Raw genomic sequence first — 24250 nt, 5'->3', positions numbered from 1 at the left:
GCTCGTCAACACATCAAGGCCCCTCAAACACACACATGCTCACACAAAATGAGCCACAGTCCAAACAGGGAGAGAAATTACAAAGTGAGAATAAACCTGTGAAAGATGCCAGTATGGACGGGGCCAGTAGATGTTGACTCGAGCGGGCAGAATAAATTGAATTGAAATCATTTGCTGTATTGATGTTCAGCTTTCAATTATCCACTGATGAGGCAGAGACAGTGAGATGGCCTGTGAGACGGGAATAGAGAGAGCCACTGCGAGAGCAATAAGAAGAGAGAGGATGATGGCGAAGAAGGAGGAAGAACTGGGGGGAGGGATTTAGGCTTCTGTTTAGTAGCAATAACAGTTCAATCAGGGAGGAATGTATGTGGAACTAAGTGGTCTGTAATGGGAAACAGGCTACTACAGCTACACATTTAGGAGAATAAAAGCACCAGAGATTGGTGATGCTGGTTTGGAAATGGTTGAGGGGAGAATAACACACAGACACACACACATATATGCATATATATTCAAAATCATGGAGCAGGTCTGGGAGAGCATGAGTAAACAGAAGCAATTAAGGCTGCATAAATCATCAGTAGACCTATGGAGAACTTAGGTGAAGTTTTACACAGTTTTTCAAGGCACTTCTACGCTGGAAAGTTTCTGCTGTTTGAGAAGCTTCTGTTCACAAAAGAGGTACTGATCTTATTATTTTCTGTTTACTAAACTTAATATGAAGTTAACTGTTAGATAAAACTGTGACATTTTTAATTAGCGACCACTGATCTTTTACAAATGTGTTTATTGCTGTACTTTCTCTGCGAACACCGTTGCTGTGTTCTGACGTTGCCTTTTGATACCAAACTTTTATTTAGTGTGTGTGGGGTTTTTTTAGTACTATGCAGGATAGTTGACACACAGCTACAACAGTAGCACAACAAACACAGTGAAACATTTTAAGACTGGCACTCCTGTCTTTGTGCAGAATTCATGAGGTTGGTGAAGCTTCCATGTCAACAGCCTTTAAGTATGAACTGTGATCATGAATGTTAACCTGGCTGGCCCACACATTAGCCATTCAGCATTTAGCAATCTGAATTTGAAGTTACCATTAGGCTAGCGGCTATGGCTATTAATAAAATGATAACATTAAAGTGGCAGCAAGTGTTATCAGTTCTGCTTAATTGTTGGGTGTTAACAGGTAAAAAGTGTTATTTTCTTCCTAAAACTCCAGATAAAGATAAAAGTCTTCTAGTAACCTAGCAAAATCTGTGGCAATCAAGTTGACCGACTTTCTTTGATCAGTGGCAAAATCCAAGTCACCAGACAAAAAAATGTGTAATCTTAATTTTTTTAAAAGCATGGATGTTAATTTTGTCATTTTTTTCCTCCATGGTATCAAAAATTATATTAAGTGCTGACTTTGAACAATGAAATCAAGTAAAATTAAGAAAGAGGAAATAGGATAAATGTATTTTTAAAAGTGACATTGTTAAAATTGTACATTATGATAAATAATTAAGGTATCATGATGAGATCAGAGACGTTTTCCAGACAAACTTACTAAGTGAATATGATACTGAGTGTGCAATGTGAACGTCTTGAAAAATTCCTTAAGAAAGTGTGTTTGAGAGACAAAGACTTCGTGTGACGCATGACAGATCACAAAATTAACATGAGTAAAGTGTAAACTCCCATAATCCCTTATTATTTAAATAATAAGGGATATTTATTATTATTATTTAAATAATAAGGGATATTTAAATAATAAGGGATTATATCCTATTGTTGAAAGTATATGTAGTTTTTTGATATATCAATATACTCCAAAGAATAGAGAAATTGTTGTTGAATAAATGAAAGAAAGCATAGATGTCGATTCACTATATTTTCTATAATCGTCCTAACAAGCGATGGCTCAGAAACACATTTTTTTCCACATCTCAAACGAACGCTACTCACCCAGTACGCAAATAAATGAATGAACAAAACAAGAAATGCTGCCAGCTGGCATAACGTTAATGTTGAGGAATGGCGGTGAACAAAACTGTGACATTCTTCCAATAAGACAACATTTCAGAGCTGCAGAAAAAGTAATTTTCACAAAACCAGCAACGTAGACAAAGCGAGGCAGAGTTAAATCTGCAGAATTTGAGTCTGTGTCGCTTTCTCTGCATGAGTTTATAAACTTCAGCTGCTGTGGTCACCACCAGTCTCATCAAGGGGCCTTGAATGACATACTGTTTAGTCAGGCAGCCAGCCATTATTATAGCTTGCTTCAAGTTTTACAATTCCTTCTCTGTCACCTTCATCTCTCTCTTTCTCCTCATCCTGCTCTTTGTGCTGCCTGCCACCACTATTGTCGGCAGTGATGGTGGTGACATCCTGAAAAGGGCCTGTAGCATGCACATGACTGTTTTCTGCAGTTTCAGCCATATTTGCCTGAAGGGTCTATCTTTTGGGGCCCACAGTCTCTCCCTTGCGTTTTTTCTTATCCGTTTTGGAAATCTGACTTTGTTTACTGGTGTGCATATTGATGAGGGGATTAAGCCAAAAGGGGAAAGGTTTTAAAGATGGGGCTGAGCCAGCCCAGTGTCAGTTTTACTCCCCAAAACATTAAATTATTCCATTGTGTGACTCATCAAAATCTGATCCTTCCACAGCTCTGTCATCGAGATGCACCGATTGCAGTTTTTCTGGCCATTGTGATTTCTGTTTTTTGTGACCTGCCAATTCAGATTTTCTTCTAAGAACTATAACATGACAGCATTTATAAACAAACTAACAAAACAAAACAACTTTCATTCAATGCAAAATATTATTTTTATAATAAAATCAAATATTAAACTTTACAATTTCCCTCAAACTGCAATAACTTATACAATCTTCTTGTACTGAAATAACTGAAAAGAGGTGCTGTACACCTACCTTTACCCGACATCTTTACACTTCCAAACCAATAGATTTATATCACATAACAGATAACTGGTTCTTACATCATTTTCCAGCAGTTTTTTATGAATTCACCAGATAGCAGGCCATCAACCCTAATCTCTTCTTCTCTCCTTATAAATTTCCTTTAGCTTTGATCCTTTGCTCATACTATGGCTTCTGGCTTGTGGCTGGCTCTGAGCTCTGGATAGCTTCAGCTATCTCTCGTTAGCTTCTTTTAAATGTCCGGCTGTGTGAGGGTGATTTAAATGTCTGATTAGGTTTGTAGTTACAAATGTTTTCATGTTGGTACCCTCGCAGTTACTTTAGCAAATTTAGTGTCTTCCTTTCTCAGTGCAGAGCTTTTGCTCTAATGACAGCTTAGCATATTATGTGAGTATGCACGCAACTATCTGTCTGGGCCATTGTGCACTTACAGCATAGGCATGAAATGGACCAGCTTGTAATCGGATGTACGTGACGCTTACAAACCCAGAACTCTGGATATCAGCTGACTCCGATCCCTCTATCAGTGCCTTAGTATTACCTGCTAAACTTACATGTATGGTATCAGTTTACCCTTGAACTTCGCTGAGATGTGACTTCTAGTCAGTATCAGTCACAACTATGGTATCGTATAGTTGTAATTACATCTATACACCTTGAGTATAACAGAGTATCGATGTGCATATCCTCCTCAGGTAAGCATTTTACAGTCGCACCAGCCGGCACATGAATGAGGATGGTCAGTGTTGTAATACTGCACTTATTGCACTTACAAAATCCATGACAGCGTACATATAGTGTACATATATTGTATTGTACTGTCTTGTGTATATCTATCTATCTATCTATCTATCTATCTATCTATCTATCTATCTATCTATATATATGTATATATATATATATATATATATATATATATATATATATATATATATATATGAAGTAGATACAAAGATAGATAGATCAGTAAAACAAGTAATTTCTTCCAAAATGCAATAATGTTCAAGAAGATTGGCGCATGTTACAAACCTAAAATACATGACCCATAATCTTCTAGGACATGGTATTTATGTTTGTACGTGAGTGTTTCTGTGCCCGCGTGTTCATGTGTGCATGGATTTTGAAGAACATCACTCCATGTTGGACTGACATGCCTCATCAGATCATCTAGGTCAGCATGAGATTGGAGAGAGGAGGGGAAAAAAAGATGATGAAAAAGTGACTTTTTCAGGCAGATGAGAAAGTGAGAGGAAGACATTAAATGGATGAGAGAAGAGGAAGGAAATGAATGTACGCGGGGAGAATGAGTGGAAAAAGACAGGGGACAAAGATTAAAAGAGGGAGACCGAGGAGTTGGGTTTATTTCCCTCATTTTTATACTTCTCTTCCAGTCTAGCTCCGAGTATGATTCGAGCCCAATTCTGCTGTTAAATTATTAGGATAGTATTCTTTATTAAACGCACATATGGGGCTCAAAGCTATCCAGTATTCAGGAAAAGTATCCAATATTCAACAAGAAAAGGTTTATATGGTTCTGGTAATTGAATTCTTAGCCAGAGCGAGCCCTTCCACCGAAAGGGTTTGGAGGTTTTGCTGTGTCGGGAGATTAACATTCTCTCAAGTGGCTTTTTTTTGTTGTTTTTTAATTCAGACTCACCTGCCAAGGTTACTCCTGCTGTCTCCTTCCTTTGTTAGCCCTCTCTGTACTTTTTCTCTTTTTCTGCAGCTCTCCAATTACAAACACAAATCATCTTTCCTTTCCCCCTTTGTTTAATTTGGCAGCCAGTGCTTAAGCTCCATAATGAATAATTTCCATGTTCAGTAACACTGGGATTCTCTCTCTTGCTCTCTTTGTCTTTCATGCATATACACCAGCACATATGCCACATACACACACGGGCACACACACACACACACACACACACACACACACACACACACACACACACACACACACACACACACACACACACAAATACATACAGCATAGCCTGTCCCGTTACAGCCTCGCTCAGACATCATAGGCTATTGAGTGGTTTGAAAGGAACATAAATCACTTTTTGATCATCTTGCCTTGCTTTCAAAAAAAGCACAAAACAACACAAAAAAGGAGATTTTGAAATCATTCTTATTTACACAGGTAAGATTTGCCTGCACTCAATTTATGCCACTCCAAATCCTTTTCATTTATATTCGCAACCCACACGCTCCACCCTAACTACTGAGCCACAATATTCATTCTCAATCCCAAGTGGGGCTGTTTCCAGTGAGACATGGTTGGATTTAATTTTACACTATTCTAAGAGCAGTGCTCCTGCTATGTTTTCTTTTTTTTGTTCATCTTCCAAGGAAAAAGGTTTTGAGGTTTTCACATTACAATTCATTGGAGAGGATGAGCTAGCAAACAGTTTTTAGTGGCGTGCCTTTCTGTTGTTGTTCCTGGCTGAGTGCTCGGTGATGCCTTGACAGTGGTTCCACATTGTTGCTCTAACATCAAGTAGATTGATATGAAGCAGGCAAGCCTGGGTGGTGCACTGCTGGCTGCTTACAGTGAGCACAAGATAAGAAGACACCGGCGGATGCACTCAATTGCGTTGGAATACACAAATGCACAAATGCATAAACATTTGCGCCGGCAGAAAAAGAAAAATTAGTCTGACGTGGATACCATTGCATTCTCACACACAAGTATCCCACAATTCATCTGTTCCCCTTGTCTCCTTTCCACTGTGTCTTTCATGCTAACACACTCACATCAATGTTCGGAGGCGATCAGTATTCTGAGCAGCTTTCCAGGTCAGCCGGACGCTGATCCATCAAACCACCGACACTGTGTCGCTCTGTATCTACAGCAACCTTCGCCGTTAGAGACGAGCAACAACAGTCCTCTGTCATCAGGAAATTCACTGTCTGTGCTTGAATGAGTCGTTGTATGTTTGTGCATGTGCACGAACTACTTTCATTTTAGGAACAAAAAAAACCATAAGGTCAATATTAACATAAAGGGGAGGCAAGGAAAATGGTACTGGTAGGGTCCGGGTAACTCCCCAGGGAATGAAAGTAGATAATGCAATGTAACTCTGTAATGTGATGTATTTTAAAGGCAAGGTTGTTTTGAGGTTGTAGTAAGGTTTGGGTTATGGTTGGGGTAAAGAGAGGTTTTGATTAAGGCAACACTTTATAGCTATGGTTATATCATAGTTATTGTTAGTCTCCAAGAAATGAATGTAGTCTAAAGAAATCATAGATACACGGCTGTATGTGTGTGTGTGTGTGTGTGTGTGTGTGTGTGTGTGTGTGTGTGTGTGTGTGTGTGTGTGCACGCACGCATGCATCCACACACGTACTTCTACACAGACACATTTATTCATGCATATACTGACACACAAGCTCACATTCAACAAATAATTCATACCTTAATGGCTGATGTTACCGTTTCATCCGGACACATTCTCAAGCTCTTGTGCAATCACAAAAGAAGCATGTGTGTGTGAGTTTATGTGCGCACACTGTCTCGCGTGCATTTGTCTGTAGCAGCTATCTTAGCTTGTCTCTTTGATCAGCCTATAAAAGCACTGAGCCGTGGACAGATAGCCCGGACCGGCACACTATCGCTCCTTCGCTCCCTCTGAGTCTTACCTTCTTCCTCACAGACATTCACTGTCGTGAACACAATCTGAAACACTCCCCCATGTGTAGGTGCATCTTTCCGATCACCCGGTGGCTACAAGGAGCATTGTGCTGCCTCCTCAGCTTTATCTAGGAGTGGTGAATACATCAGTTTCAGTTTATCTGTTTGCCTCTTTGTACTTGAAAGCGGCGTTGTGCTGAAAGTTAATGTACAATCTTACATAACAAAAGTGACTGTGTCACTTTGCAAAGTGATAGCAAATATTTATACTCACTGGACAGCTGCTCTGTTAGGGAATTTAAAGCCATCGCACTCTGAGAAATAATCTGTTTGCTTTCCACTGCACCAACATCAACAAACATGGGGAACTTGGGAAATGGGTTTTTGACTTTATCTCAATTTTACAAAATATAATAAGTACATATTTCCCACTCTCTATTTACATCCCTTTCCCTCTCCACCACCACCTTCTCTGCCTGTGTCCTTTCCAGATAAGTATATTCATGACCCACCTATCTAACTACGGCAATGATCGACTGGGGCTCTACACATTTGTCCACCTGGCCTCCTTCCTTCGCTCATGGACGAACCTGAAGCTTCACACCCTCCCGCCGCTCCAGCTTGCACACAAGTACTTTCAGCTCTTTCCTGAACAAAGAAACCCACTCTGGCAGGTGTGTTTGCTATGGTATTTTCCTACAGGTATGGACTTGTATTGCTGCTTGCATTTGTACGGTTTTATCGGTGCTGTTGGGAGTAATAAGATGTTCTTATTACTAGGATTAAAACATATTCTGGAGGACAAAGAAAAAGAAATCCTGAAATATTCAGATGTACAAATGATCTAAAATTAGATTAGTAATGTCATGTTCAGAAAACACTACTTAGGTGGCATTTGCTTTGGTTGATTGGAATTGTTTTTGCTTGGTATGATTATGATTTTTGTTTAAATATTACAAATATCAAGGTTTATTCCTAATAGGGTTTTTTTTCTTCAAATATGATGCTTTTAATAGTACTGTTTGAGAGTGTACAGTATATAAGCTTACACAAATTTGTAGTGACTTATGAGCAGTATGCATAAAACAAAAACAAATGCTTATCTCCTCCTTTTTGTGCTGCAAATCCTCTGTGGTATGGATTTTCAGGGGCATGTTTGTGTTTCTGTGTATAATATGTGCATGATTGCTTTAACCTCTAATCCCTTTTTTTCTGTGATGTAGAACCCGTGTGATGACAAGCGACATAAAGACATCTGGTCTAAAGAAAAAACCTGTGACAGATTACCCAAGTTCATGGTAATAGGACCACAGAAAACAGGTAAAGATGCAGAAAAAAAGCCCACAATCAGACATGCACAAGCAACAAAGAGACTGCTTCTGTGTGCCCAGGTGTCTGGAACTACCACATCAGAGCCTATTCATTTAATCCCCCCTCGCTCTTGTGGTCCTGTCAGAGGCAGACAAAGGAGGAGGCTCTTACCACCTTTCTTCCACCCACATGTGATCTACTTTAGATGCACAGATAGAGAACCTCTCCCTGTTTTTCCTTTTTCTTTCACTGAGGGTCCTTCAAAGACTTAAAAACAAGGTAGTGTGTATACATTACACAAGTTCTGAGTAAGTCCTCTAATTGCTGCTGTTTGGTGTGAAAGGTTAGGAGGTTCTAGCCGCTCATTAACCAGGTGATAATCTCCCAAATGGGAGGAGGTCATTATAGCAACATTAGCAACCAAACAACAATAATTACAGCCCTCTACATCCTCATTTTGTTAGAGGGTAAGTCAGAGATGTTGGAACAAACAGGAAACAAGACTTGAGGGAAAAGTAGCAGGATTGTGCATGAGATGGTGTGATGGGGACTGGGTGAAAAGAGAGCTGCTCAGGGCGAGACAGAGGGCACGACCAGAGCCCCAGTGCTGATTGGTGTCAAATGGTTTTAAATCATTTGATGGGAAGGCCTATGATCACTACACACACACACACACACACACACACACATATTCACATAATCAGTTCTCAGCAAGATATAAATCTTGCGGAGGGAAAACTCATCCAGTATGGATCAGTGGATGACAGCTCTCACACACACTGATGAACACACACACTCACACACACACTGACTACTCTCTCCTGAGCTGAATTAACAAGCCAGTTATGAATTATGCCCTTTCTTCCAGGAACGACAGCACTTTATCTCTTCCTACTCATGCATCCCTCCATCTCCAGCAATTTCCCAAGTCCAAAGACTTATGAGGAGGTCCAGTTCTTCAATACCAACAACTACCACAAAGGAATTGACTGGTAAGAACAAGCACACACACACCCACACACACACACACACACACACACACACACACACACACACACACACACACACAGCCTAACCACTGTTTGTTGTCTTTGCCTTTTATTAGTCAGTGCTTAAGGTGAAATGAAAGATTACAAGCCTTTTTGTGAAGTTGTTATGGATTGTCCTATGTCTTGCAGACTCGAGTGATCCATTAAGCAGTTCAAAACAGTTCAGCAGCGTCTTCCAAATGATCTTTTTAAGCCTGCAAACATAAGCCAACAGACATATGGCTGCCTAAATTGACCCATAAATGGGTTACTTAGCTGACAGAGACACAGCTGGTGCATTCTCCAAAGTCATCCATAAAGACCTGACTGTGAAAATTCTTCATTAAACACAGTTTAAAATATATCACGTTTATTTCAGGATCATTGTCTGAGCTGTAAAGGCTGTAACTTTGTGACTTTAGAAGTGACTTTGAAAAAAAACTGCTTAAATGCGGCTGGGTGAGTTTGCAGTGATGATTAATGCTTGTGCATGAGGGGTATGTCTTGAGTGTGTGCATATGTTTATATGACTACTTAATTTTCCCTGTGTCTACTGCCTCAGGTACATGGAGTTTTTCCCCGTGCCCTCCAATGTTAGCACAGACTTCCTGTTTGAGAAGAGCGCCAACTATTTCCCCTCAGAGGAGACCCCACGGCGAGCTGCTGCCCTGCTACCCAAGGCCAAGATCATCACCCTGCTCATCAACCCTTCTGACAGGGCCTACAGCTGGTATCAGGTAAGTACTGTGCACAAACACACACAGAATACATTAGATGCTTTTGCCTGCTCACTTATTTTTTTTAAAACTTGCTACAGTTGCCTGCTTCATCTGCTGCATCTCTGTATTGATTTAAAATTGAGTTCTTTATCCAAGACTGTGCTTGGAGTCGCTTGCATGCACAGAGTTAATGAGCCTAATTATCTATATATTTATCTATGAATATCATTACAGGAAATGTCACAAGATCCCGATATCTTTTCCTTAAGCCTGCTTAATTAATGAGATATGAATGTCAACTATGTGCCAGCGTAAATGTTATATCACTGACCACAATGAAAACACGCTCTCACGCAAAAGGTGTGAACGTATTAATCGTCCAGAGTATTCTGTGAAGCTCATTTGGTAGTTGTGATCCTTCTCCAGCATCAGAGGGCTCACGAGGACCATACAGCCCTACGCTTCACCTTCTATGATGTCATCAGTGCGAAAAAGGGTGCGCCGGCCGAGCTGCGCTCCCTGCAGAACCGCTGTCTCATCCCTGGTCTGTACTCTACACACCTAGAGAGGTGGCTCACGTACTACCCTGCTAACCAGGTATGCACAGACACAGACACAGGGCTATGCACGTGAAAAAAGTAAATAAGAAGTGAGATTAGCTTCTTAACAGCTCTTTGTGATTTGTGATTGCCGTAAAAAGACATGGCTGAAACAATGGTAATCGTGTCCTCATTTTAGTGATTAGATTTTGCCTTGACAAAATGAGAAATTATTGATTCAGATTATGAAAAAAATTAAAGTAAATTGGTCTTAACCCCTAAATACCTAGTGTGTCATATTTGATGCATGAATAGTAAAAAAATAAAAGTTAAAAACGAAATAAATTGCATAACTGCTGGATGTAGCGAATATGATGCAAATCAAAATTCATATATGCTAATTAACATATGATTATTTTTTATTTGTCAGAATTAAATAATAATAAATAAACATTAAAAAAATAAAAATTGAATTTTGTGGCAACTATTTTATGGTTCAAGCTTTAAAGTGTTAAAAGTCTGAGTTCAGATCTGAGCACATGATTGCATCTGTGTGTAGTTGATGATCATAGATGGCCATCAGCTGAGAACTGACCCTGCAGCAGTGATGGATGAAGTTCAGAAGTTCCTTGGTGTCACTCCCCATTTCAACTACTCCCAGGCCCTTACGTAAGTCTCACCCACAGTATCTCGCTGACTCTTTTTTTCTTAGTGTCAGTCATGACTGTCTTCCATCTCTGGCATGCTGGAGTAACCGAGTGTGCACTGAGGTGGAAATAATTAAACAAATTAAACCCATAACAAGACCCTACTCTAAATTTGTGTGAAGCCTGACATCTACTGGTGAACGGTGGGGACAGCTTGCCAAGTGGTGTCATTCTCTGAAAAAAACACAACAGTGACATCACATGCCTGTTGCTTAAGAGTTATTAAAGGTCAACCTTGGAGTTTGTGTGCTTATTAGAGAGACTCCAATCCAGACCACTGGACAGTTTTGGAAAATGTGAAGCAGGGAATCGATTTTGGACTATTTTCACGAGTTTTCCTGTTGATAAAGACCTCCACCATGGCTATTCATATATATCAACAGAATTAAATAACAGATAAACAATTAAATGATACTTAACATGAATGTTTTTCACTATCTAGTATAGAAATTTCAGTTTTTTATAATGTACCCACAGGAAAAAAAAAACTGAATTTTCGCTGAATTAACAAAAACTTTCCGTTTTATAATTACAGGACAATCAAGTCAGTGAGCTACAAGAATCCATTTCTGTAATTTTAACACAGTTCATACAATTTAGCCCCAAGCTGATAAACTGATAAATGTATTTGGTTTGCTACATCAGCATTTCTTTATGGTGTAGAAAAGAAATAGAGGTGGGGGTTTTTTACACTGAGATATTTTTATATTTAAATTTCTTTACATGGACAGAAAGGGGACTTTGGTTCGGCCCTCTTAAGATCAAAGTGGGAGATGAGAATGTAAACCTTAAAGAGTAAAGTGGCAGTAGAATGATAGAAGAAGTTTATGTTCATAAGAGAGAGGTGAATACTTTTTTAGTGCAATGGCAAATTAACAAATAACAAATATTTTTAATGCTTTAAATTTGTTGAGGAAGTCTGAAATATTCTGATTTGCAAATACTATTAGATGTTTACCTTTGGCCCACACTTAGTGATATCACACCCCATCATTGGGTATATTAATGTCTAATTGCATTACTTGCATTTTGGAAGTAATGCAATTAGACTTTAGACATGAAAGTATTGTGTATGTATATTTCTGGACAAGTGTGTAAGAATTACATAATCACTGTGTACCACATTTCTAGATGTATTTGTGCAAGAAAGAAGGGAATAATTAATGCATATTTTTGGTTATTCAGCTGGTGAAGCTTCCACCTTCTTTAAACACAGGACAGTAGCTGTCCTCACATACTGTATCTGCTGCTTGAGTATTTTGTGTTTCAGCTGCCTGAATAAAAAAAGGGTAAGTCTGCTGCACGGTGTCAATCCAAAAGAACTAAAATAGCAACGACAACAGTGCCAGTTACCAAGATAAATAATGAACACATCCATTGCAGTCTTTCACAGCAGATAAAAAAGGCATGTGCACCAAGCAAGTCAGAAAGATGGCTTCAATTGTGTAGCCAATACATGCTGTTTGCAACCTCAAAGACAGCATGTTCCACATATGTGCTCAAATTTCTTTTCACGTGTAGTCACTAAAATGACCCCAGGTTCATTTTTAATCACGTAGATTGATATAATACACTGCATATCAAATGTTTTCAGAGACGAGTACATCTAATATGTTGGTTGAGCTGCCTAAAATATGTCAATCGAACTCTGTCGAGCTGGGATAACAACACAGGCCGGCTCCTGGATGCAATCTGGCCCACTAGATGGTGTTTGAAAGTGTAAAAATCGCAGAGAAGAAAAGCATAATTTTTTTGGACTTCTTACTGGGTTTTTTTTGGGTGGGTGGGTGGGGGGGGGGGGGTGCAGCTGGAATGATTGTGCAGAAAAACATTAAGAATTGATCAACAGAGCGGTTTTGAGAGCTGACTTATTATTGTGGCAAAGATGTTACAGATGGTTTGCCATAGCCAAAGAGGATCCTTTTTGTGTTGCTTTGTAATGATAATAGAGTGGCACTTTTCAAGACATGTTGGCTGTTCAGTAACATCCATCCATCCACACTTCCATACAGCTTTTTCCACTTAACCAGTTGAGGATTACAGAGGGGCTGGGGCCTATCCCAGCTCTCACATGGCTAGAGGCAGGGTGCACCCTGGACAGTCCACCGGTCTATCATATAGTGCCTGTTTTTCAAAACAGATTATTCATTATATAATTGATTTTTGTTTAATTATTATATAGTAGTACAACTGGTCCAGCCCACTTGAGCTCAAATTTAGCTGTATGTGGCGCATGAACAAAAATGAGTTTTAATATACATAACTCAAGAGAATTAGCTTCCGCTTGTGGATGCTCTGTTTCAACTCATTCTCCATTAGAGATGTTGCATTTGACCTTTACGTTTTGGAGGAGCGCTAAACTGTTTATTTCTCAAGCACCACTCATCAGAATGCAATCTGCTTGCAAGCCCTCGAGTCTACAGACAGGGACATCTAGAATTTGTAGCTCAGATTGGGACAGAGTGCCTCTGTCTTGGATCACACACCCACATGCATACAAATAATTTGTAAAGAGATGCATTTTGACAGAATAATAAGGAGGTGTGTGCGCTTGCGAGGTTGTGTTTTGGCTGAAGACCGACTTACACAAAAGCCTAATCTTTCTTTTCTCCTTCTCATTCTTTTGACATGGCAGCAGTCTGACAGATCCTCAACGCTGGAGCCTATTTATTTAATCCCCCTTTCATTTCTTCCTCCTGTCCTGTCAGAGGAAAACTGAAGAAGAACCACTTAACTCTTTTTTTATACTTCTATACCCGCTGATGCATGCAAATAAAGAAAATATTTGCATCTTTCAATCATATCCACATTAGCCCTGATCCTCCGTCTGTCAAAAGCAGATAACAATAATATGCATCTTTTTTTTTAAATTTATCTCCTTTTCATCTCTTTTATCTCTTTATTTGTGCTACTGTAATGCACAAAAATCTTCTACGAAACGATCTAGTATTGTTTTAAAAAAATAGTTCTGACTGGTCAGGTTATGGACACAGGAATCCTTTGGCAGCTGATCCCATGTGTCCTGTGCATTGTGGGGCAGATCTGTATGAAGTTTGGAGGCTAGGACAACACATTGGGACGTTTTATTGTGTTACATGATCTTCTGCTGGACAGTTTTGCGGGGGTTATCATGTTAGATTGGCTGGTTTTAATGTTATTTGAATCTCAAGATACAAGTTCCTTATCAGTAAATGGCCACATTCGCAAAATTGGATGTTTTGCTAATGTTTTTATTATTATTTAAAGAGCTATAAGATTAGACATAAGGTAGATTGATATGAAATAGCTGTACTTTTGAGATAGGTTTCCATCAGTGGTGTACATGCCCAGGTATTGACACGTGCCAAACTATGGAAAATATCAGAATCTTTGAGCCATACAGTCAAGGGTTCTGATGGCGTTGTTATGCTATTATCAGCATAATTTGTATCTACATGCCCCTTACAGGAAAGAGTCACTGCAATATTCAAGTTTTTCTGTGTATTTGATGAGTCATTTTTTTCCTATTCTGGTGGAAATTGGTTTCTTTCATAGTGATTATACCCCTGTCCAGGGCACGAGGGGTCCCTGAATGGTTTGATGGATCGTATGTTATGGCATGATGTCAACCCAGTTGAAGATCTTGGCCTGACGCCTCAGAGAGCACGCTCCACCACCACCATCAAAATCTATTGGGGAATGAGTTTTGCAAAAGTAGTCCAATCCCTCCAGCAGAGTACAGTAATTCACAAAGGCACTTTGCTGTGAAGGTCACCCACTATCTTCTTGTCTTAAAAAACAGGGAGGGGGGGTGCAATGCTTTTTTTTCCCCAGTGTTCTAATTTCAACAAAACTCACAAGGAAAATGTAACACAGGGTGGAGAAATGATGCTGAAGTCACAAAGTGGCCAAAAGCAGCACATTCATTTACCTGTGACACTACCTCTTCTATCAGCAGCCATGTTTCCTGATGGCTGCTCTTTCAAAGTGCAAGATTGCAATTAGCCACTCTGTGCCTGATCATTTACCTCTTATTCATGGCGGTCAGGAATGTCTTGCAGTTGTCCTTGCAGTTGTTTCTGTCACAATGAACGAGTATTATATTAGCTGTTTGCTGCTGAATATAAGACACATGACATCTTAAATGCAATGCCATAAATATGGATTGGTTAAAGTGGATTAAACAAACATACCATTTAATGGTTCTAACTTGCGTGGGTGTTTTCTTTTTTTTACATAGAAAACAGAAACCGTTCCAGTGAATAAACAGGCTATAGCCTATGCATATTTCCGTATTTCTTTTTCCACCGCAGAAGAGGATTACTCTATTAACCAATCAATAAACTGTACTTCTTCCTACTGCGTGACTCCGTTAAGACGACGAGAGAGCAGGAAAGGTGAAGAGAGAGTGGGCATAACATAGATGATGATGACAGAAAAGATGGGAGCTGAATGCAACCTTTCTGTTTAGTTTGTGCGAATAAGATGTGTCCTCTTTTTCAGCTATAGCTGCTAAAAAATGGAGCACTTCTAAAAAGGATGGCCTTGACAGCAGCACTGAGGTTTATTTTTTTAAGTATTTAATTTTTTTCTTCCTGTTGTCACAGCTTTGACCCTCAGAAGGGCTTTTGGTGCCAGCTCCTTGATGGAGGAAAGACTAAATGTTTGGGGAAAAGCAAAGGAAGGAAGTACCCCCCTATGGAGCCAGAGGTAAGATGGTTTTACTTTAATTAGAACATATTATGCTCATGAAAGTACTTACATACTCCCTGAATGAAATGTTTGAAAAAGATGTACAAAAAAGAAAAAAAAGAGCTGCCAGACTGATTGACAGTGACAGCCCACAATCCCCTCTATCATTGTGGCAAAATTTCCCACAGGACTCAGCATTGGATGGAAACTGTCACCCAATCAGATCTAGCCAGAAACTTACAACCTAATCATGAGGACTCGATAGTGACACAACCCCTGTGAGAGAGAGAGAGAGAGAGAGAGAGAGTGGGATGAAGGAGAGTAAGGTGGAAGGAGAAAATCCAATCCATAAATCTTTGTCCTGGCTACTGATTCCACAGAGGAGACCAGACCTGCAGACAATGAATCACACATTTGCTCTCACATGAAGACAAACACATAGATACAATTTGTCTTCCCACATGTACTCACACATGGCTAATGGCTGCGCCTCACTGTCACCTATAATTAAACTGTTTCTGAGTTTCCACCAGGGGGACGGAGGTAGAGGACAAAGCAGGGATGGGGAGGGAGGAGGTGGAGGTAGCACTGGGGAGACAAGAGAAGTAGAGAGATGAGGAATTCACACAGGGGGGCGAGAGAGATAATGGATCTCATGCATCCTTCATGTAATTTTCTTCCCTTTATAACTTCATTTTTTAGCTCTGTTGGTACCACTTGGCACTTAGTGGCCCTAAAGTCCTACAGAGGAGAAATAAACTGATCTTGGTTTGTGGCTCATCATTAATCTCTCTCTATATATATCTCTCCCCCTGTCTCGCTTTTATTGTTTGTCTCTTTCCAAAATGCCTCTACATATCCCTCCTTTTCAACCCCTTTTCCTCCTCTTGTGCTTCTTTTCTCCTTGTCACCCTATATCTTTTCTGCTTTCCTTCCCATTTCTTTATTTTCCTGTGTTGTCTTTCCAATCTACAACATATCGAATCCTGATGGACCAACCGTTCCTATTTGTGTTGCTGCCTCTTTGTCTCCCTTACTCCCCCATCTCTTGGTCTTCTCTATTTTCATTCTTTCATTGTCTCTCCTCTGCTACTCTCTTCAGGCACGTGCATATCTCTCCAGGTACTACAGAGAACACAACGTGGAGCTGTCAAAGCTGCTGCACCGACTCGGACAGCCTCTTCCCTCTTGGCTGAGAGAGGAGTTGCAGAAGGTCAGCAGATTGCTCATCTCACCAGACTACACAGTATATGTTAGTTAAAGAGTCTGAACGAATTAATAGTGTATTAAACTGAGCAGTGAAATATACAGCAGTAATTCAAGTTTTATAGTTTTTTTTATTGATTTAATTTTAATTTTACAGTGGAAAACACCGCACACTTAAAATGCCCAAGGCTAAAATGGGTTAACTTTATTGAGCTTCCATGTTTAGAAAACTATTCAAGACAGTGGTTCACTGGACTCTGTGTTGGCAGAATTGTTTCTGTTGGGGTTAATCAAATAAACTAAAACTAAATTGTTATAACATGGTTGTACATTTAGTCTGCCAGTCACAGTTTTGTTTGTCCTCTGCTCATCATTTACAACTTAATGATGATACGAAAACTTGAGTATAAACCTGAGTCAGAATAAGAGTTTTTAGATGTATTATCAAAAGTTTTACACCCTTTTCTTCTGATAAAAACTTCCCTCGTGCCCATTTATACAACACCAAAGTAATTGAGTTTATAATTGCAGGGCAGTCTTGCCAATGAGCAGTTTTACACATTTCTTTCAATTTACCCCCAATATGTAAAATGAGTTTTACCTCCTGGCTTTCACGTATGTTTAGAGGTGATAGTGCTGAAAGTAATCAACAGTCATCAATGATTTCAACAAGACAGAACTCAGCACAAACTTATATAACCAGTTGTAATATATTTTGGGGGAAAATGTTGTCACAACCCCAGTTTAACAAAAGACATACTTTATTCATCTCAAAGGTGGGAAACACCTTGAGTACAGCAGTTATACTTAAGGTATACACAAATATGACAACGAGCTTAAATAAGATCAATAAAACGGAACACAACATGACTAAACAAAATAATAACAAGATAGAAATTAACCTGGAATCAGTATAAATACAATAAAGTTGAATAACTGTGAATATTAAATATCGATCAAACAAAACAGAATTTAAAATGGCCTGCAGAATGTAGTTAAAACAACTATCAGATGCTCAGTATAATCCGGTCTCTAAGTGATGACATATGAAACCTGCTTCCAGGCCTAAACTACTAAGGCTGTTGTGTTTTTAACATGGTTTAATGCTTTGCATCTTGTTCTATTTAATCTCAACAAGCCCCTAAAAACAGTCAGTGATCACTGTCGGCCTCTCTCGGTTTTTATTACAGCTATTCATTTTAAAGCTCAGTTTTTAAAACCTTATAATGTAACTACAGCCCAGGCAATGCAGCAGTATATTAATGACTAACCTCGTATTGTGGATTTGATTATCTCAGTTGTTCTGCTGACAGAAGTTTAGTCCGTTGACAGCATCCTGCCATGCAATTACATTAGTCTTAACCATCGGGGACCCTCACGTTAACTTGTGGAAAAAAGTTAGCGTTCATCCTCCAGCTTCACTGTTTTTATGTTATGCTAACATAGCTATGTCACTAGCGATCATGTAGTACATCATTATATACCAGCTAGCCCAACTTCAGTAACCCTACAAAGCGTCACTGCAGTTTAGTCTTCATTTATGTTCTCTGTGATAGCAGAGCTGTACGTTTTAATTTTTTCAGAAATCCCTCAGTCAGAACATGATACAGTCAGGTCCATAAATATTGGGACATCGACACAATTCTAACATTTTTGGTTCTATACACCACCACAATGGATTCCAAATGAAACGAACAAGACATGCTTTAACTGCAGAGTGTCAGCTTTTATTTGAGGGTATTTACATCCAAATCAGTTGAACGGTGTAGGAATTACAACAGTTTGCAAATGTGCCTCCCACTTCTTGAGGGACCAAAAGTAATGGGACAGAATAAGAACCATAAATCAAACATTCATTTTTTAATACTTGTTTGCAAATCCTTTACAGTCAATCACAGCCTTAAGTCTGGAACACATAGACATCACCAGACGCCGGGTTTCATCCCTGGTGATGCTCTGCCAGGCCTCTACTGCAACAGTCTTCAGTTCCTGCTTGTTCTTGGGGCATTTTCCCTTCAGTTTTGTCTTCAGCAAGTGAAATACATGCTCAATCGGATTCAGGTCAGGTGATTGACTTGGCCATTGCAAAACAGTCCACTTCTTTCCCTTCAAAAACTCTTTGGTTGCTTTTGCAGTATGCTTTGGGTCGTTGTCCACCTGCACTGTGAAGCGCCGTCCAATGAGTTTTGAAGCATTTGTCTGAATATGAGCAGATAATATTGCCCGAAACACTTCAGAATTCATTGTGCTGCTTTTGTCAGCAGTCACATCATCAATAAATACAAGAGAACCAGTTCCACTGGCAGCCATACATGCCCACGCCATGACACTTCCACCACAATGCTTCACTGATGAGGTGGTATGCTTAGGATCATGAGCAGTTCCTTTCCTTCTCCATACTCTTCTCTTCCCATCACTCTGGTACAAGTTGATGTTGGTCTCATCTGTCCATAGGATGTTGTTCCAGAACTGCGACGGCTTTTTCAGATGTCGTTTGGCAAACTCTAATCTGGCCTGCCTGTTTTTCGGGCTCACCAAAGGTTTACATCTTGTGGTGAACCCTCTGTATTCACACTGGTGGAGTCTTCTCTTGATTGTTGACTCTGACGCACATACACCTACCTCCTAGAGAGTGTTCTTGATCTGGCCAACTGTTGTGAAGGGTGTTTTCTTCACCAGGGAAAGGATTCTTTGGTCATCCACCACAGTTGTGTCCCGTGGTCTTCCTAGTCTTTTGGTGTTGCTGAGCTCACCAGTGCGTTCCTTCTTTTTGGGAATGTTCTAAACAGTTGTTTTGGCCACGCCTGATGTTTTTGCAATCTCTCTGATGGGTTTGTTTTGTTTTTTTCAGCCTAATGATGGCTTGCTTCACTGGTAGTGACAGCTCTTTGGATCTCATCCTGGCAGTTGACAGCAACAGGTTCAAAAAGCAAACAGCACACTTGAAATGAACTCTGGACCTTTTATTTGTTCATTGTAATTGGGGTAATGAGGGAATAACACACACCTGGCCATGGAACAGCTGAGAAGCCAATTGTCCCATTACTTTTGGTCCCTTAAGAAGTGGGAGGCACATATACAAACTGTCATAATTCCTATACTGTTCACCTGATTTGGATGTAAATACCCTCAAATAAAAGCTGACAGTCTGCAGTTAAAGCACATCTTGTTCGTTTCATTTGGAATCCATTGTGGTTGTGTATAGAGCCAAAAATGTTAGAATTGTGTCGATGTCCCAATATTTATGGACCTGACTGTATATCATGTTTAGGTGGAAACTAGCGAGCTAACTTCCTGCTAACTTCTACCGCTGTTAAATTTAATAAATTCTGTTTTCATGGATGGCTGGAAAAAGTACAGACATTCTGTACTTATGTAGAAGTATAAATACTACTGTTAAAAAATACTCTACTAAAAGTTGAAGTACTGATTCAAGTTCTTTACTCAAGTAAAAAAGTATTTGAGTACTCGCAGTGATAAAACAATAACTCCCCCCAAAAGCGTTAAAGCAAAAGTAATGAGTAATGAGTTGAAAGTACAGATATTTGTTTAAAATGTAGGGAGCAAAAGGAATAAGTTGACAAAAAAAACTTCTCAAGTGAAATACAGATACCAAAAAATTGCACTTAAGTGCAGTAACGAAGTATTTGTATTTTGTTACTTTTCACCCCTGGTAATGAACAATGAAGTGCAATAAAAATGCTGAGTGTGTGTCACGGTTTGTGACGTTGCCCTGCTGAAAAACCCAATAGATATTCAAAGCATAGAAGATACACGAAGCTTCATAATGTTGTTGTTCTCTTTTTTTGGCACACTTGAATGTGCTGCATTTTATCACAGTTTATGAGTCAAAGGCAGCCAGCCACATGACATATAAGTTTTCCAGTCCACTGACAGCATTCACATCATGCTCCCGTTCTATTAACGTGGTTAGCATTTAGATCAATAAATCAACAAAGTGCAATTAAATTACTTTATCCCATTTCTTTCCCTCGTCTCTGCATTTCCCTCTGAATCCCCTCCCTTTCTCTTTGCTGCTTCCTGAAGGTTAGATAACCTTTGCATCCATGAGCCATGGTTAAAAGTCTTGGGGTCAGGGACCAGGAAAGCAACCAGGAGCACCTGACCTTCAGATGCACTGTCTGTGGCCTTTTAGTGCACCCTGAGGTGAAAGCGAGGACGGAGCGCCTTGGTTCACCGAAGAGCTGTGACCCTGCTGAAGGGACCAGAAGTAATGAAAGCGCAAAGAAACTTTGTGAGCTGATACGGAACTCTTGGATGGATGGGTAGATGGGTGGGTGGATGGATCTGTCAGGTGAATAGACAGCTCTGAAGAAAATGGGACTAAAGGGAAGAACCACATGACAACAGTGACGCAAACTGTGGGGGACAAAGAGAATTTGGAAAGTCTTTGATGCCCAAACCCTGTTCCGGTGAATTCTCGTGCACACCTGCAGTAAATTCAGTGATCAATAATTTTTATTTTATTATCACCTTAAATTATGTTGCCAGAACAGCGCTGGTCAGCTGTGCGTGGTTCTCATAGACATGAGTTTGCACTATGTTCTGCTCTATGTATCTCCAATACAAAAACACATGCTATGAGGTCTCTTTTTACCTTTTTTTTTTTTTTAAGTTTTCTGTTTTAATGAAAGAAAGAAAGCAAGGAGGACACATGCATAGACTCAGGGTGAGAGAAAAACTGTTACTTTCCATGATAGGTTCTCATTTTTTGTGATTTTTCTTTCTTTTTTTAAGTACAGCTAGTTTTTGGTAGATCTGGTAGCTTTGTTAACCCTTAGAGATGTCACTTGTGGCTTTAGTGGGAAAGTTTGGACTGTACATGAGTCACTGAAGCAAAAAGAATTGCCTGCTCATTATTTTACTGTGACAAGACATCCAGGGGAACATTGTGTCCATTAAGCAAAGAATGAGTGCTGATGATTTCAGCTCTGAGGAGATACGAGTTTGTGGGTGGAAGTCAGCCTAGTGGCAAAATCAGCCTAGTGGCTATGACAGTTAAAGTAGCTATGCTAACTGCAGGCAGTTTTTGTTTTGTCGGTGTCTCAGTTAAGTCTCAACTTGACTTTTTCTTCCCCCTTTTAAAAGCAGTGGCCTCTGTTCTTTAGCTTCAGTTTGAATGCAAAATCCCTAAATGTCAAACACAAAAACCAAAATTAAAGAAATGGATATGACTGACAGCTGATATTTTTTAACGAGTATTATATTATTGTATTACCTAAATGCGGGATCATACCTGAAACCACATTTGTGAACTTACACTATGCTGTTTCTACTCTTCTAAGGTAAGTGAAAATGACATGATGAAAGTATGCAGTGCATCTGGTATTGTATCAGAGAACATTTAATCAATACAACAATACTTTTCTGCTTTGCATACTTGCTAACACTTTTTATTTTTTTTATTGTTATGAGATCAGTATTTTACTTTTGATGTTACTGATTTTATTTTTTTTATTTATTTTTTTTTGCAAATATTAATATACAACATATACAGGCTATAACAGATGAATGAAATTTAAAGGAGAGACCTGAATCCTTAATCTTTAGTCCACTTGGAAGGAAGTTTTGAGTCAGTGACTTTTAGTTGTGACATAGTATCTTGGTGCAATATAAATATAAGTGAAATAGCAAGGGGGGAATGCATACATTCAAAATGATGAATGCCCCTTTTTTAGTTTTCCAACTTTATTTAGTTGCATCTTAAACGGGGCATATCTTCCCTTTGATCACAGAATAACAGTCTCGAAAATCAAAATAATGCTTCACCTTCCTTCATTATCCTCACCTCAATTTTTTTCTATTGTCCCAATCACTTTTTAGAAGGTCCTTCCTATAGAGAAAAGCACCTTCCCCGAAACCAACATATGAAAAAGCTTTAAAAAACAAAGTTTGAATATCATCCAAGCCACGAAACCATAAATGTTGTTGAATGACATTTTGAGAGCTGTTTAAACTTTTGATTCTTACAATGTGTGTGTAAGTCAAGACAACAAGTCAAGACAACCTGCTGAAGTTTCACTCAAGCATCACAATTGGGGAGGGGGGATTTAAGTGACTTTGAACATGGCATGGTTGATGGTGCCAGACAGGCTCGTCAAAGTATTTCAGAAACTGCTGATTAGCATGGATTTTCCCAGTAAACATTTCTAAGGTTTACAGAGAATATTTCAGAAAATATGAAGTAATAGTTGATGCTCGAGGTCATTGGTATCTGCTGCAACATTCAATGTTGGGGTCAGAATTTGGAGCAGACAAGAAAATATAAATTCATCCTACCTTCTATTGGTGGTTCAGGCTGGTAATGGTGCAGTGGTGTGGGGGTATGACCACAGTGTATACATCTACTGATGGAAGCTTCCAGCAGGATAACCCACCATGCCACAAAGCTCAGATGATCTTAAACTGGTTTGTTGAACATGCGAATGAGTTCACTGTACTCAAATGGTCTTGATAGTCAACAGATTTAAATCCAATTGAGCACATTTGGGATGTGGTGGAACATTAGATACTTATCATGGATGTGCAGCCAACAAATCTGCAGCAACTGTGTGATGCATGACCATGTCAATATGGACCAAAACACTGAGGAATATTTTTCAGCATCTTGACATGAAGAACTAAAGCATTTCCGAATTCAACACAAGAATAGTTTTATAACTTTGCAATGTGAGATAATGACCACAAGAGGGGGCTGTCAGACTTAGAGCACTGAAAACTGCACCTCTTTCCCTGCTGATCAGCAGGTGATAGCAAATCTAAAATAATAAATATTTTGATTTACTTCAACGTTTAATCCCAACCTTTGGGATAAATGAAGTATATTTTACCATTTCTTGCAATGTGCCTTTAGGCACAGAAGTGAGCATGAACTTACAGGAGTGTAGTATTCTTTGTAGAGCTTTAAAATTTGCCAAAACTTTGCCAAAATTTCTTTTATTTTAAAATACGAGTGTTCTTGTTGTATGTTGAAAGTAGGAATCTGTCGAGATACTAATTCGTGAGGGAGGCGTATACTGCTGGATACATGAGAAAGCAGGATTAGATACAAAAACTGAAACCCCACCACTACAGTTTTATAGTGTATACTGTCTCATTTGAAAGCAAAGTTGCATTTACTCATGCTGAAAAAGTATGATGAGATACTTGAGTAACCTCAAGTAACCTTTTAATACATTTTGAAGAACATAAAGAAACACGAAATGCTGGTTTTGCATTCACAACAACTTCTACACCTTGTCTCATAAATCAGGAGTACTGGCTGCAGTTCCCGCAAACACTTTGCGACATACCAGTGGCATTGTTTCCAGTGAGTGTGCATACACATCATCTGACAAGGGGATGCTTGCTTTGACACTTTGCAGTAAAAACAAAAAAACCCTGAAAGAGCTCTGTTGTTCCAGCAGCTGTGACCTATTAGGTGTGGTGGAAAGACAGGACATGTAGTATAAAATGTAATGGTATAAAGTGAATGCTTTGGGGTTTTTTTTTT

The 24250-nt window shown here is 39.3% G+C and overlaps 1 protein-coding gene across 3 annotated transcripts in view; it reads left to right on the top strand.

The window, feature by feature from the left end:
• The window catches only part of ndst3 (N-deacetylase/N-sulfotransferase (heparan glucosaminyl) 3), a 49428-nt gene extending 27490 nt beyond the window's left edge, over positions 1–21938 (top strand). For 2 of the 3 annotated variants that reach the window (XM_063476234.1, XM_063476235.1), the window contains 9 exons: positions 7048–7230; positions 7780–7876; positions 8736–8859; positions 9458–9632; positions 10041–10211; positions 10713–10822; positions 15447–15549; positions 16634–16744; positions 20790–21938. In XM_063476234.1, coding sequence (XP_063332304.1) covers positions 7048–7230; positions 7780–7876; positions 8736–8859; positions 9458–9632; positions 10041–10211; positions 10713–10822; positions 15447–15549; positions 16634–16744; positions 20790–20819 — 1104 coding nt within the window. In that variant the 3' untranslated portion in view covers positions 20820–21938. Of the gene's footprint in view, positions 1–7047; positions 7231–7779; positions 7877–8735; positions 8860–9457; positions 9633–10040; positions 10212–10712; positions 10823–15446; positions 15550–16633; positions 16745–20784 lie in introns of all 3 variants that reach the window. The other variant, XM_063476236.1, reaches the window with a different exon arrangement.
• The last annotated feature ends 2312 nt before the right edge of the window (positions 21939–24250 follow it).

Source organism: Pelmatolapia mariae, linkage group LG6 (assembly GCF_036321145.2).
Source record: "Pelmatolapia mariae isolate MD_Pm_ZW linkage group LG6, Pm_UMD_F_2, whole genome shotgun sequence".
Lineage (NCBI taxonomy): Eukaryota > Metazoa > Chordata > Actinopteri > Cichliformes > Cichlidae > Pelmatolapia > Pelmatolapia mariae.
The sequence above is the reverse complement of the archived record's forward strand: the minus strand, read 5'-3'. Positions and strand labels throughout refer to the sequence as shown.